Here is a 16697-nt window from a genome sequence, read left to right as displayed (position 1 = left end):
GGGACTCGGAGCTGAGTGCAGTACTCCAGGTGTGTTTACATAAGATTGGAGTAGAGCGGGAGAATCATCTCCCTTGACCTGCTGGCCACGCTGCTTTTGGTACATCCCAGGATACAGTTGGCTTCATGAGCTTCAAGGGCATCTCGCCCAGTCATGTCCAGCCTCTCACCCGGCCCAGGTGCAGGACTGAGCAAGTATCCGGCCCGATGAGGCCCGAGGGGCTGTGCTCCAAGGGGGCGCAGGGCATGGCCCGTCTCCGGCCCCGGAGGGCGCGGCGGCGAGACGGGCGCTGCGGCGCTGGCCGTGGTGCTGAACGGAGCGAACGGGGCTCGCCCGCAAACGTCAGCCCCGGCGGGAAACAGAACCCACCGCGGAGCTCCAGCTCCACCCGGGAACCCGAAACCTGCCTCCCTTACCACGCGCAAAATGTTTCTAATGCCAGATAACATAGACAGCTCCTTTTACTAACTCAAACCGGATTGATGGGGAGGGCATTCTCCTGGAAGACTCGAAATTTGGTTCCAAACCTGAGGACAAACTGTCAGTGTGCATTTTCTTCCAGACATCATTCTAAGATTAGAGCTATTAGGGCATACACAGAGAGGGGATGAAAAGGGAGCCTCTCACTTGAACTTACTTGCACAAAAGCACTGCCAGACAGCTCTGTGACATGAGTTGCAGCTATGAATGCTGAGCACCTTCGGGTGCCCTCCTTCTTCCCAGGAGTCATCTCCTTTTGAAAGGTACAGCTTCACCCATTCCTCTCTCCTCAGCACCCCCTGTAAGCATCTCCTCTGCCTTATGTGTTGAACATCTCACTTGTAGGTGCCTAAATGGCACACAAAAGAGCTGTTTCCACAAACATTAAATCTCACCCTCTACTCCAAACTCTGATATGAAAGCAATATAACTGTTCCAGGCAAGAGATTTTGTCACGAGGCAGGGCTTTTCAGCTTGGCTCTTTAAAACAGTGTGGACACAAATTGGGAGTACATAGCCTAATTCTCTCCACACACCGGGTACTACACTTGGGAGCCCAGCTTGGAGATACACCCACACCTGTGCCATGGTATGCCTAAAACCAGGCACTGAATCAATGTGCAAGATCTAAGAACTTCAGCTTTAGAACAGAACACTCTCCTCCTTGTATTGCCTTTTGGGGTCTTGGTTTTAGTGAAAGAAAAAGACAAAAAAGTGACAACTCCAACATACAGTTAGACCTGCCAACTGTGGCATAGGAAAAAGAAAATAAAAACTCAATAGAATGGCAGCAGTTCAAACCTTTTGAATGATCTCCAGTGATGCCTGAAAAGTCAACAGTACCTGCTGAATATATTGCAGCTTTTCCTCCAGAACCCTAAGGACAGACACAGCCAACAGCAGGTCAGTTATCTATCCAACAAAGGTCAAGTAATGGACTTAAGCCACAGAGCTGAACACAAACACTAAATTTTAAGGGTCATGGAGCTTTCCAAGACAAGGAACTAAGCTTCAAAATGGTGTAAGAATATAATGGTGACAATTCTGCTAAAACAGAAGGACCAGATGATACGGATTAGGAACTCTCTTTCAACACAAGCAGATGGTTTAGCCCTACATCCATGGTTTTTCTCTAGAAACAGAAAAAATATAAATTAAATTTAAAATCCAATGACCCTAGGTGGTTCTAATACAGGCATATATATATTCTGCAAACAAGATAAGCTCATATAGAAGACAGCTTGAAATCCAAGAACCAAACATAAAGCTGGATACCACCCCATGGCAGTGCATGCCTGTGCCCGTCTTTGATTACAACTCATTTTTATCGTTGTTTGGCCTCTTCTTTTCAGTCCTGCAGAAAATATCATGCACAGACAAAGCAATGTGACGACATTAAAACACTTCCAGCTTCAAAAGGATGGAAAGCCTTCAAGATTAACAGCACTGATTTCAGCTCTCCTGCATTCTATGATGTTCTTTCAGTTTTCCACCATTTCTTCACAAAAAAAGGTGAATAGAAATTGCTTCTGATAACACCCAAGACAAGATGATTACAAAAACTGTCCCCTGAGATTTGTTTCATGTGGAAATATGGCACTGAAATATACTTTTGTGCTGTGGAATTTAACTCATCAAAACTTTTCTTCTTGAAGCATGAAGTTCCATTTCACAATGGCCTTAAGTTGAAGAAGGCAATTTTCTGTATTTTTAGGTTGATATTCAAGCACAGCGGCATTTATTATTTATTTCTCAGTAGCTATTTGTTTCCTACCACTCTTCTCAATTTGTTCCTGATAACTCAAGAATTCAAACACTGAGAACTGTGGCAGTTACAGAACCCTTGTTACCACGCTGCTGATCCATGACTTACACAATTCCTAGAGTTACAACAAGAAGCCATTTTCTGCTAGAGAACAAGCTTGTTTGTTCACAGGTCTGTTGTTCACACAACTGTGTATATGTGAATAAATCAAGATTCCAGCAGTTCTTGCCTCCATTCAAGCCACCTTTGTTTTCCCACACATGAAAGATCCTTGCTTACATCCATCCAGCTTCTCTGCAGTGCTCCTTCTCTTTGAAACCTCATGACTAAAACAGTATTATTTTTCCATCTGGACTGGGAAAGCATACCGAAGTTTTTTTAATATTCTCACTACTTCCCTTTCATTTGTTTCCTCTTTTTAAGAAAACATTTCATCCAGATGAAAGCAGAGTATATCTTAATCAAAATATTTCAAACACTGGCTCTGTTCATATAAATACTTCTTTAAAAACAGAACCAAAAAAAAACCCAAAAAACCCAAAAACCCCAGAAACAAGAAGGGAAAAGATGGAAACGTGAATTTTCCCCTGAATTAAGATGAAGGAGATGAAATATTTTTTTTGTGTCTGTACTCCTGCTTGTTATGCAAAGAACAGCTTAGCTGCAAAATGAAATAAAGCATCTTCTGCAGAGGAGACAGCAACTGATGATTGCTACAAAGCACAGAGGGCTACATCATCCAGGAGGATAACAACCATTCACTACTTGATTCAGTGATGTAGAATTTGACCACCTCTTTATATAAAAACAAGGTATCAGAAGCAAAAATTAGGATCCAAAGCTTGTTTTTCAAACTCTTATGAGACTGCACAGATGCTTCTGGATAAGTTCACCTTGTATTCATACATTCAAAACCTGTTCAGGCAAACTTCTTACAAGCTACTCAGAGTGCAAGCACAGTTTCTATTTCTCTGCACAAATAATTGTTTTCATAAAGTGATGCATTCCATTTTCTACACTATTGTCAAACATCTCACACTTGGTGTGTTAGATTCAAACCAGGAGAGACATATAAAGACAAAATGCATTTATTCCAAATATAGCATATACTTTAAAATTCAGCTAAGGTGACCTATCATTTGACAAGCCAAATTTAGCTATGCTATAGCTTAATTTTGCCTTCTTCTATTCAAGTAAACCTCGTTTCCCTGATTTTTTTCAAGGGGCAAGCAAACGGGGAAAAGTGGAATGAGGTTGTTTAAAAATTCTATCAACATCACTGACACACTATTTTTAAGTGGTTTTATTTAGAACGTACTATTTTTAAAGCTTCTGCATTTAAAAGCAAGCTTACTTACCTTCCATTGAAGTCATAAAAGAAACACCTAAATTATCTGAATCAATTAACAAAGACTACAAAGAGAAGTCTACTTTTTATGTGACTTTCTTGTTTCATCTATTCCAATGTCTGATATTATTAATCAATTGAAAAAAAAAAAAAGCATGAAAAATTGTACTGGGACCTTCTATCCCTCTGAGTCACCTTCAGAAGAAAGATGCCAATTCATCTTTGTGTAGTCAAACACCTGCCATTAGAGCTCTACACTTTTCACTCAAGGAGCTGCATCATTTGCAGCTGAACAATCAGGCTTGAAATTGCCAGCAGGTGATAGAAAACCAAGATATACCATAGCTAAGCAGCCTTAGCCTGACAGATTAGTTGCTCTTTATGTAGTACAAGAACATGATCGATTTAATGTTTTTTTCTACGTAGACATACAGGCACTGATTTTGAAAATCTTAAATACTTAAAGCTATAACATTTTGTAACTGTGCAAATAGCACATTTTATTAACATACCTGCATCTACAGGCAACCTGTTACATAAAAAGTGCTCATAAGCACCGGAAACTGATTTCACATACAAACACAGTAAAAGAAAAGTACTTGCTAAGCTGACTGAAGGTGAAAGAAGGAAAAAATAATTGATTTAGCAATCAGTTTTCAGTTCACAGTTTTAGTTTTTCAGCTTGAGAGCTCATTTGGGTTGAGAATATGAGAAACATTCGTAAGAAAATTGCCCTCTTTCAAAAGCATGCTACAAAGTTCCTGTGTAACATTTTGCACAGCACAAATAATATGCCCTCTTCAAAGCTCACATGTTAATGATTCTTAGAACAAGCAGTACAATTTTACCTTTTATAGATCTTCCAAAAACATTTTTCCACTCTGTGAATCCCAGAGCCTTCTACAGATGATTTTCTAACACCCTATACCTGTCTTTTCTTCCCCCTCTCACAGTATACAACTGCACAATGAGATCTAACATTAAAGACATGGACACACATATAAAATTCTGTTTGACAAATCAGCTCCTCCAAGAAATTGCTCATCTACTCATCAAGTGATTAATACAACATCACACAACAAAATTCCAAAGCTAGCCTACAGGAAGTAAATTATGGAAGAAAAAGGGATAAATTAAGGATGAAAACAGAAAGTACAGTTGCATTTATATCATGCTTGATTTGTGAACAAAGTGACAGAGAACTCTTTACCAGCATGAAGCTTCTGCAACTTTATTAATTTTAGGAGATACAGAAATAATATTTGGAAGAGTTATTTAGTACACAAGCCCTTCTGTAAATAAAGACAGGACACTCAGGGAAGGAGTGCAGAGCTGTGAATCAGTGGCCTCTAAATAATACATTCAGCTGTTCTGTTTGCAACCTCTGTTAGTCACTTTGCCAGTTTTCATGGGCCAGAGGGAGAAATTCTGCTTATCATCAACTCCTCTGCAAGTCCATGCATTTATGTGTAGGTTTAGTGCCCGGACTGCTGTAGATACGCAACCCCTGAGAATTATCATGGTCACTGCAAGAGCAGCATAATTTCAAGATCCAAATGAGATTTAAAAAAAAAAAAAAAAAAAAAAAAAAAAAAAAAAAAAAAAAACCAAAAACCAACAACAGCATTCCTTTTTTTCTACACACTTGTATTGAAAACAAACCACACACAAAAAAATTGGTTTTTTGTATTGAAAGTGAAGGACAAACTGCCTATCCCTACCACATTAGGGAGCTCTTATGAAAGCAAAAAGACACAGCTACCACTCCTGAGTGAAAGTCCTGCTTATCTACTGACTAAATGAAGCAAGGGCCTTCACTACCAGCAATAAGTGAGAGCCAGCTTTACTGCATCATGCTGATTTATCTGTGTTGTCACTGCTCATCAGGATACACTGAGGACCACTAGGCAGGAAAAAAAATACTGTCGACCCAAACTTTCTTTTAGTTTTATTAAAGCAATAAGGAACGAAACAAATAGCATTAACAAGAGAAAAAAATTACCCACATAGCCTGGAAGAGGGTATGTTTGTCAAGGTTGTACTTCCTTTTTCATGGTAACAGGTGTTTCCACTTTGAGAAACTAGGTTTTTAAAGAATAACATTTTGAGAACAAATGTAAATCAGTTCATCTTCACAGCAAGTTTCCTGTTTAATTTAATACTACAAATATTATTAAATACTACAAAAATGCAAACAGGAGAACTTACATCCTTTCTTATCCCAGAGGACACAAGTCTCTGTAATTCTGTATAGGGTACAAAAGGTCTATTTCTGACAGGATCTGAACCTGAGTAAAAGTTTATGCTGCTGTCATAGCTGAGTTTGCTTTCAGGTTTCCAGGCTGTAGCTCAGCAAAGAGTTAAGAGCAGAACACTGTAGTGCTACTTCACTCACCAGGACAGCTTAAACATGACTTAAGATAACTGGAATCTCTTCACATAGGCTAAAGGAAACTAGTCCAGAACTTTAACATAAGAAATCCCATAATAATGACAAGTAACACCAAGTCAGGAAGAATTTAATTATTCCGATCTTTGCTAGACTCAGCCAGAGTTAATTCCTCAGTTTTTGCATATAGTTTCACACACAGTTTGTACAGGGCTGTTGAGCAACATTGTGAATCCTTGAAGGCTACGCTGGAGAGTGGGTTAATAGTGTATTTTAAAGAAAGAACAGTACTTATTTACCATGTAAACTGGGCTTTCTGAAGCAAATGGGGCTTTCATTAGCAATGACTCTTTCCAGTGCAGGCCAGAGCAATTTCACTAAAGAAACCAGCAACCATTTCTTGCACAAATGCTATCCCCAGTGGCACAGCTACAAGCTATTTTAACATTTAATTCTTTGGCTTGGGTATTTAAAGGACTTCAGCTCTTTCAAGATCAGGGCAAACAAACAAAAGCAGCATAAATATATAATTGTGAAAAAGACCAACCTTTACAAGAATCATCCTCAATGGGCTGCTTGAAAGCCGTTATGTCATTGAAAGTGCAAAGAAATAAAACCACTTTATCCTGCTCATTTCGAATTGGAGCAATTTTCACAAAGAACCAGACAGGTGTTCCTGGAAACAAATGCATGAAAGAGTTGGTCAATGGCAGGCAAAACAGTAAATGTGCCAGTTTAGCTGTTTACATCTCAAATCAGCCATCTGTAAGAGTTACTTTAATGTTGGCTTTTTTTACAAACACCTATTAGGAAAAATAAAAAAGCAGCTGACAAGTCTGTTATTTAAGTTCTCTGCTCTGTCTCTGCTTAGCTTTTTAATCTTCGGGAATCACCCTATTTTTGAACTTTGCCTCCAAAGTTAACACTTGGGCTTAAGAACTGCTTCATGATCTCCTGAAAGAAGAGTCCCATGGCTGCACACAACAGTGTCTTGATGGTTCTTGCAGGATTTGAGAACAGGCCAGCTGCGCCTAGGGCATGAGCATTACACAGAGTCTTAACTCAAGAATATGACCAGTTTGGTTGACTTCGTAATTCCCGGCTAACAAGAACACCCTAAAAAAGACCATGCCCTAACTAGACATAGGCTACTATAGTAACTTATGTCTAGCTTCAGAGCCAGGCTCTGGGAGCTCTGGCCCAACCTGCAAATCTGTCCACAGAAGGGAAACCCTTCACAAGCTGCTTTCCAGCTCGCCTTGTCCTGAGCCTGCTCCCAATCACTCCAGGGTGAAGCAAGACTCCACTGGATTCAGGAGAGAACAAACCATTAGGACCAGAACACAAGCTGTGGATGGGATCAAGCTGTACTGCATAAAACTGCACCTTTCTAATTACTGCAGCAGATGAACTGCTAATTAAAACTGCTCGAGAGATGAAAGCCTGCACATCGCAGAAAAAGATGGTCCCACAATAGAACCCCTCAGATGCTGCTGTCACTTCTCCTTGACCTCTATCCACACAGATCACCTTGAGGAGAGAATCTATCAGCCAGCCCTGCCTTTCTGTATTTCTCTATTACTGACACTGCTGAGAAGACCCCAGTGATACCGATGAAGTTACAAGTAACAAGGCAGTGTCTACCACTCATTTCACAGGACTCACCACACTGATTTTAGCCATATTTGAGTATAAGCTGATTGGAGGGCTCAGAACAAAGCACTTGGCTCCTGAATGTGATAACATGACCTCCCTGAAGGCACCATTTTTAAGTCTGCAGCCTTAATTTTAGACATGAAAAGACACCTCCAACTCTGAGGTACATGGCAATAGGGACACTCCAGACCTCAGCCTTCAGGGAGTTTGTACACGGGTTTTTAGACTGTCCCTACACCCTCAGAGACGATGAAAACAACTCATCATTGCTTTTGAAAACACAAGTAAGAGACAGAGTGGATTCAGGCTTGCTTGCTGTGAGCAACATTTTTTTAATGTGTCTCTTTTGAGCTTTGTTTGGAGAGAAGGGTCTACATACCTGGGGTCAAAATAAGACCAGGATCAGCAGGAGCTTGACCCTCTGGGAAAGCCAGAATAAATAGCACCACACAATCTTTGTTACTCATGTAGCAAAGTCTATTTACAGTGATCTTAGAAGACTATTCCTTTTCTTTCTCAGTCACAGGACCCGCTACTGATCAGATTCTCTTTCATCTGAATTGCTCAGTATTTTAACATGAGCACAACATGGTATATTTCATGCAATAGTTTTTAGTAACAAGGGCAACTTGTGTTTCCTGGCTGTCAAATGGTCACAAGAAAACCTCAGGCACCTCACAAGTTACTGTTCAAAAAAAGAAGCAAAGACAGCTTTATTCCCAACTATCTTAACAGAAGAGAAGTTGCTGTTACCAATGTCTCACCTGGCTGTTTCCCAGCCTCAGTGCTGAGCAATCTTTTCTGGCTACAGAAAGGTAGGGCATCTTCAAAACCCATGGACAACTTCCATAAACCAAGTTCAATTCCTAAGGCTCCCACTGTGCCTGCATAACACACAAGCAGTTTCAAACTCTGGCTGAGATTCCATGCCATATGTACAGCCACTTCTACAAACAGCAGGGTCTATGATGCATGGAGGCCTCTGCTCAAAAAGCAGAGAAATCCAGATGGAATCACTGATGGCCATTTCTGAAATATGCCTCCATAGCAGAAAGCATTCAAGGGTCACTATAATTTTTTTAAAGAGTTAACATTCCTGAACAACCTCTTCCAAAAAAAGTATAAACAAGCAAACATGCTAAGTGAGAAAAAAGATTCAGCCAAGTAACTGTGCCAGTAAAATCATCTCTAACTTGCTAATGAGCTTAGAAGACACTGCCACAAAGCAGCCAACAGCAATTTTCTAGACAGTAACACCCTTTACACTACCCTTTCTCAAGAGCTCCTAAAATTGCCTGTCTCAATTTCTTCTTGCCTACTTGTTTTTCCCAACTTCACATGTGAACTATTCTGAGGTTGATCAAATCTGTATCCTGCTTTTACAGAGACTGCTTGGTGACTAACTGCTTTTCATTTTACCCACTTCAACACCCTTCACTAACACTGCAACTTTTTAATCAGCCAGGACCTCCATCCACAGCCTTGCTTTTTGATCTTTATCCACACACACTGTTTTTGATTAGGGAATTTTTTTCCCCTCCCAAAAACCACTTTGGATTGCTTTACTACTTCGAGCTAAAGCCATTCTGCTATGGGCTGCTCATGATATTAACCTTCACAGCATTGAGGCTGAATTACACACTCTTGTAGTTTCTTCTCTGTCTCTCATAGCTATAAAAACTTACTACTGTGCTTTTGAAGATGTTGTACTCAACACAGAAAGGATGCAATTCACCCTCCTGTTCTAGCTATTTGTCAGATGCATGATGTCATCTTCCCTTTATGGTTATGCTATTGTATGCTGTTGCAAGATTTTTCTAACGTTCTGAATGCAGCAAGAGGACTTTTCCCAATAACCTGTCTAAGGCTGCTGCAGGGTAAGGAGCTTTTATCAGCAGGGTTTTTACTTTCTGACTCCCTTGACTCCCACTCGTGTGCTGCATTATTTGTAGGAAGAAGGGAGACAAAACACTTTTTTACCTGGAACCAAGTGTATAACTTAGTGATACGCCCCATAGACTAAAAGAAAGAGCCAGACGTTTTTGACACCTAAAAGTAGGTGTGTTTGATGAAATGCACTATTTGGGTACCCTTGTAATTTTCAGAGTGCCACAAACAGAGCAATATGGAAAATCAAGGTGGCCCACAGGGCCTGCAGAAATCATCTTCCAGTTTGGGATCTACACAGTAACACTGCGAAGGCAGAAATGAGTAGATGGAAAATTCTGCCAGGCCATGTACCTAGCTCCACAGCACTGTATTTTCCCGGCAGTGCATTCCCTAACATCTTGTCAGTGTCTCTTGTGAATAGGAGACAAGTGGATATAAAAAAACAGTCATGAGGTGAGCGCTCACAGTGCTGGCTTACATGGGCTTTCCACAGTGCTCTGCAACTCATTCACAGCAGGACTGGGATCTGAAATGTGGGAACACACCAAATGGCTCAGCCAAGAAGTGGCCATGCTCAGCTTTTGTCCTGCATACCGGTTTAATTATCAGAAGAATTTTACTTCTTAAACAGTTTATTTAACTATTAAACAGGAAAGCCTAAAGTATAAACTACTTATAAATCAGGTCGGAAACTAGAATTTCAACGTCCTACAGGCAGCCCTCATGCTCTTGGTGTCAAAGCCAACATCTCTGCTCAGCCAGACAACCGTGACTAGCAGGAGGCACAAAAACGGCCGTTTTAATGAAAAATGTGATTTTCAGATTCAGCCTGTGGGTTATTCAGGCAGCGAAACTGCAGCATGTTCCAGAGTTCTCACAGCAAAACAAGAGTAACTTCCCAGTCTGCACTGGTGCACAGCCACACAGAAAGTGTTTACCAGTATTTCCAACAATACATCTAGTTCCATTTACATTTTGTGTTTAGTCCTGGCAACCTCTCTCTCTGGTAAAGTTCAGTGATAATACCAGTGCACAAACAAAAAAGTAAACACTCATGAGCTGCATTGGCTTCTGTTAGATTTGGAATCAGCAGTGAAAGAATCCAGCATTTGTCTAGTGGCATAGCACCAATCATGCTAGAAAAGGGAATGCCCCTTCAAAGCTGCAGGACAAGCAGCGTGGATAACTGAGAAGAAATGAACACCTTTGAATGAACAATGAATGCCTGACAGCAGCCATAGGACCAGCCTGGCTCATGATACCAAAGTTACATCGCCAATTCAGAACTAACAGGTGCAGCTCTTGATAGGCTTTTATGACCTAAGGACAGTACTTATGGTGTTGCTTTAAAGCAAAGATAATTTTAAGGGCCATGATTCAAAACCCAAGTCCTCTCCAGACTAACACACTCTAAATGTCGGCATACCTTTCAATTTCCTGTCTGAAAGACGAACACTACTGTCTCCTCCCTAACCTTTTTCCCAGTCCTGTGTCTTTAAACAATGATATGTTCAACCTCTTGATGGCCAGAACACCAGCATTTCACATGCTATTTAACTTTGGTTGAAGTCTTTCAGAAATTCTTACATCATCAAATGAAAGAGATCTTAAAGGTCTATTCCAGCTTCTCCCTGAGCACACCATTGAGCTCTCCTAAGTTTTCCCTCCTGCCAAACAAAAATAGGCTATATGAAAATGAAAAACACTGTTTAAATGTGCTCTTTGCCAATACCTTGAGCCATTTAACCAAAGAGGCCAACTGTTTTTCGAAACTACAAAAAGCACAGTTTAAAAAAAAACTGGAATACACAATTTTTCTTTTGATTAATTAAACCAAAATTAATTTTGAAATACAATGGAAAAACCATGTTTAGACAGGTCAGCTGACATCTACACTGCCATTAATGAATGGGGCAAGTTTCCTCTAAGCAGCACAACCTCTGTGTTACTTGATAATGCCTCAGTCAAACACTCACGAGACACATATTGTCCAGATGGGAAACAGCCAAGCAGTATGGAAGTAGAAACATGTGCCCTTTCTCCACCAATTCCTACATGCAGCACTGCAGACAGCAGGAGTTAAGTTACATAAACAGCATGGCTGACCATTACACCCTTCTACACCATAAAACCCTTTTAGGGTTTCACTGATGCCCAGGTACTCAGTATGAGGCTGTTTGTCTCTATCCCACGCAGACCGAACAGTTTGTCCAAGGTCAAACTAGCAAAACAGCTGATGAGGTGTGGTCAGAGAGAGTTTGGCAAGCCATTATACCCACACAGATTTTAACCAGGTGTTCAGAGAAGCCCATGACATTTGACCGTGCAAGACAAAGAGCAGAAGTCTTCCTATAGACTCTAGCTTTGAGCAGAGTGTACCAAACGAGAAGAGACCAACTCTGCATGCACCTCACCACTCTGTGCCAAGAGTAAACCTTTAAATACACTCCCAGCACTTTCAAAGCTGCTACCTTCATGTCTTCTCTACCTGATGCTGGGATGCTGTGGCACCTAATGCTTCTAAAGGTCAGATCTTTACATGCTAAGATAAGAAAAATCGATTTTAGTCCCCAAAGGTGGAATTGCTATTCACAAGGGTTATCCTATGACACTGAAACAGCACAGTAGAAATCAAGGCTCAGCACACACTCTTGTACTGCAATAGTGCTGACACAGTTCACCTGATCCCAAGTTCTCTGAAGAACACAACATGAGTATAAGACACAGTAAAGTTTTGAGATCTTCTTTCCATTTACCCCAGGAAAAATACTTAAGGATTACTACTGGGAATTCTGTACATATTTGTGGAGATGACAGCAGGTCTTTCTTGCCAATACGTTTGAAGTTGACAAGATCAATGGAACTACCAGTTGTATGAGTCCAAAATATTTAATTTGACCTTGCTGAAGGTAACTGAACCCACACAGATGGATTTCACAGGAGATGCAGGTGTGCATACTGCTTGACAAATAGTGGAGTTACACTTCAGTGAGAGGTTGAGGAGGATACATGTCACTTGACTGCAACACCCTCATTCTTTCCTGCTTCTGTTCCTGTGCAACGATATGGGTTAGCAAAGGTTTCCATCTGGAGACCCTACAGGCACGGCATGCACAAATATAAATGGGTTTAGATGGTTTGAACCAGTAACAGTTTTGAGAAACTCTTTAGTGGTGGGCAATCACAGGTCTACCACCCTGAAGTGAGTTTGGCCGCCTATAAATTGGGATGGGGTTGTTTGCTTTTGAACCTCTATAGAAAGCCCTGGTCCCAAAGATAAATGCAATCAGAATCTACCAAATCACTATTTTAGGCTGATTTGTCACACTCTGACATCTGAAGGCTTTCTAATACACTGGGAGAAGAAGAGAGAAGGAAGGAGGGGAGAAGATTGTGCACATGTTAAAATGAAAATTTAAAAAATCAAACAATCAAATAAAAAAAACCACACACACACACAAATATTCATGTTATTAAATTTGTTAAATGTTCAAGCACCCAGAAAACAGGGAAGTGAACCCCAGCACAAATAGAAAGTGCATCCCAGCCTTTGGGACTCTCACCATTATATGTGTACTCAGCAAAGAGCTACTGCTTTACCAAATTGCTTTGCAGTGTGCAAAAGAGTTACCTACAGCCAACCCAGCATTCTGGCAAGCATTCTGCTGGTCCTATCTGTAGAGAACTTCTGAGACAGAAAAAAAAAAAAAGGTGTCTTAACACTCTCTCTGCTGCACAGCTGCAGACCATAAGCAATGGGAATCCCTCTGCTCAGACAGGGGACTCTTGAAGACCCTTCCTAACTCTTGATGCACTTCACCTTTGACGAGTTCACCCCACTTCAAATATTCTTCCATTGAAGTAGGTCAAGTACTGCATAGAAAAGGGGGTTAGATTTCAATTGGACACCACCTCTTTAGGGGCAGATAGAAGCAAGTAAATTTTGTATTCCTGCAAAACTTTACTTCATCAATAACGAAAGCAAGGGCATATAGAATAAGCCTGCTATTGCACTGCTTGTATGCCAGGCCTACATTGTAGATGAAAAACAAGCCAAGGAAAATCCTGAGTGTTAATTTACTCAGCCATTTTTAACTCATGAGCCTGACCATAAAGTGTAAAAACTTAACAGATGGCTGTCAAAGTCTCATAAGAAGTTAGATGTTTAAAACACATCAATTCAGGTAAGATATGACTACAGCTAGATACAAAATATTTTCTCATACTTTAGCTGTACCCTTCTTTGGTATAAGTTCATTTGTCTCCACTGACTTCAGATTTAGTAATGTTTTAATTTTCCCATATAAAAAAAAACAATACTTCCAGCATCACTGGGTGCTCACATCTAATTAAACAATGGAACTGAAGCTCTCATGTGAAATTACTGTCAGTCTGTCTGTTGTCACTTTGCAGTCCTGATTAAAGAAAGCTTTCACTTTGTCTCCTTCCAGGTATGACAATGAATCCCCACTGAATGCAACTGGATGACATCAAAGCAACAATGACAAAAATCTGGCGGCTATGCACCTGTTTGCTCTAATTGCTTCCAATTATCCTGAAGAGGCTCTGTATTTCTGGGAAGCAATTCTTCCACAGAATAACAATGATTTTTACATATCTGCTAAGTTATCAAGGGCTGAGCCCAAGGAATCATCAAACCTCTATCACATCTTAACTTCAAGTTCTGAAAATAGAGAGTATAGCCACTTTTGGATGCAGGGAGGACTGGACAAAGAAAGGGAAGGCCAGGGTAGAGGCAGCATCCATAAATGCAAACATGATGAAGGTAGAAAATTGTATGTTGTTTCTGAAGTTAATACTGTGAACTGCAATGAAGTTTGTGGATATACTGTACCTATCAACAGCTGGATGTTGTATTCTTATCAAACAACCAAGTAAATACTAGCACTGGGTCACCACCATGGAGATTGCCACGTCAAAAAAAAAAAAAAAAAAAAAAAAAAAAAAGCCTATCACTTCTAGTAGCATCATTAAATGTCTCAATCTGCTTTGACATTTAACACCAGGGACTAATTGTTACTCAGAGAAAGAAAAAAGTGGTTGCTGCTCCTAAAAGTACGAGATTGACTTGCACTGCAGACATCATTATTAACACAAAACTCCTATTTTGTTTTCCTTTGTTCCTCCAAAAGGATAGAGACTGTACTGTTAAAACAGCCAGAATTACATTAAATGTGCAGGCTGTGGAAAAAGTACCAGTTATCCAACAACTCAAAAATGGGAAAAAAAAACTTGCTATTTATCGTGACTGTTAGTTTATAAGGAGGGAGTAGACAGGTAAAGAGCAAGAAAAATCTATTTCCCATCTATTTCACTGGCTAATTTGAAAAAGAAAAATAGAATGAGGAAAGAACAGAGAGACCAACGGAAGAAACAAAGACCGGGAAAAAAGATGTCTAACAAAATTCAGGATCCTTTCCCAAGGTTTCAAACTGAGGGCAGGTTAGAACCAATCATGTTCATTATCTGAACCACTGCCATAGTTGCAGGCAGAGGTAAGGTGACCACAAAGGCAAGTGCAGTCTGGGTACTAAGTGACTGGTAAATCAGTGTTTTTCTGTGATGTGGCTTATATTGACAAAAAGTTCCAGGATGTCCCCTTTTTGATATTTTTCAGTTAAAACTCTCTAGTGTTATTAGTCAGTCTCTGTAACAGTAGTTAATGTATCTCTAAAGCTGCAAATCCAACAAACATTAGGTGCCCTGCAGTTTGTTAAACTTGAAAGCAAGCTCTGTGCTTTCCTTTTTCCCATGCCTGTGACCCTCTGTGTATGGAGCAGACCCATCACACTCTGTCTTTTGGCATGTCACACAACACAGCTCCTACACAGCTGGACTTTGTTCCAGGCCACCTCTCCTCGGAGGAGTGCACAGCAGGCCAGGAAATATTCCTCACTCCACGGTTACCTTGCTTTAAATCTGCATAAAAGACAGAGGGGCCCCAGGCTCTACTACAGGCCATATGCTGCAGCATGACAGAAGAGTAGCTGCATAGTCTCTTGGTGCCAAATCGCTGATAACTGAGAGAGAATTCCAGACTCTCCTAGATCCCAGGACTGCAGCTTATTTACTTGGGTTTGGATGCATAGATGTGAGCTGCATATGGTCCCCACAGCCACAAACTGAGCTAGGAACAGAAATCAGCTTTTAGGAAATAGGTAAACAGCAGAGGCAGGTAGCCCTAGGAGGAAAGCAGCACAAAGCAAGGCCATACAGATTCTGCATACAGACAGTACCAGCTTCATTATTAGAAGGCAAAATTGCTAAGAGCAAAATAAGTTACCGAATGCAATTTTTTCAGCTTAACATCTGGCCAGGCTGAAGACCTCAGTGTATTAACACTTCAGGTGACATTAAACAGATAAAAATAACTGTGCATGACATAGCCCACACTAGGTGAGACACCAAGTTTGGGGCAAGTAGTTCATCTGCTGATGTGTGCAGTTATAGACAGATTGAATCTCCTAGGAAAAAAAAATCATGTCCGAATGACGGATTTTTTGTCCAAAACAAAAGACGTTTCATCTGAAAGCATCAGAAGGAGTTCAATTTCTAAAACAAATGATGGGGTTTTTTTATTCCAAACCTACTATGTACTGGCTTTGCTTTATCAAGCTTTTTAAATCTGAGAGTATGTTCTCTGTAGTGCCAACCTGCCTAAACCTGGCTTGTGTACTACCATTGTTGATGTAATCGTCAGTGTTGTCTTAAAGCATCACACACAAATTACTCTAAACGTCAGAACAAATTAGAAAGCTTCCTCTGCCTCCCTGAGTGACTTTCATCTCTAATGTTCTCATTTCTCCCTTTTAGATCAAGTGGCAGAACTGGGGCTTATTTAGCCCCAGATAAAGCACTCTCCTCCAGGGTGACAGAACTGCAGTTTACACTAGAATTAAGAACAACTTTATGCACCTACATTAATGAAGAAACCAATTGACTACTTACTGTTCTTCTTGTACATCAGGATTTCAAAGGAGTTCATCTCATAGTTCTCAAATGTTTGCCGGACCTTGTCAATTGTATCTTTGTCTGTCAGCTCTCCATACATAAAACTGCAAATAAACAGAGAAATTCAAGTCAGATACCAGACACAAAGCCATTTGTTTACCGTGTAAAAAGGACCCATTTAGAAATGGCTCTTCTTT

The 16697-nt window shown here is 40.5% G+C and overlaps 1 protein-coding gene across 3 annotated transcripts in view; it reads right to left on the bottom strand.

Annotated features, from left to right (window-relative positions):
* Nucleotides 1-16697, bottom strand: part of KCNH1 (potassium voltage-gated channel subfamily H member 1) — a 177294-nt gene that overhangs the window by 149500 nt on the left and 11097 nt on the right. For all 3 annotated transcript variants that reach the window (XM_066178346.1, XM_066178347.1, XM_066178349.1), the window contains exons 3-4: nt 16498-16604; nt 6530-6658 (exon numbers count right to left, since the gene is read on the bottom strand). In XM_066178346.1, the coding sequence (XP_066034443.1) occupies nt 6530-6658; nt 16498-16604 (236 nt within the window). The remainder of the gene's footprint in view (nt 1-6529; nt 6659-16497; nt 16605-16697) is intronic.

Source organism: Chamaea fasciata, unplaced genomic scaffold (genome assembly GCF_029207755.1).
Source record: "Chamaea fasciata isolate MVZ Bird 193981 ecotype frontalis unplaced genomic scaffold, bChaFas1.0.hap1 SCAF_3, whole genome shotgun sequence".
Lineage (NCBI taxonomy): Eukaryota > Metazoa > Chordata > Aves > Passeriformes > Sylviidae > Chamaea > Chamaea fasciata.
Note: the sequence above shows the minus strand (reverse complement) of the source record. Positions and strands in the feature narration are given on the sequence as shown.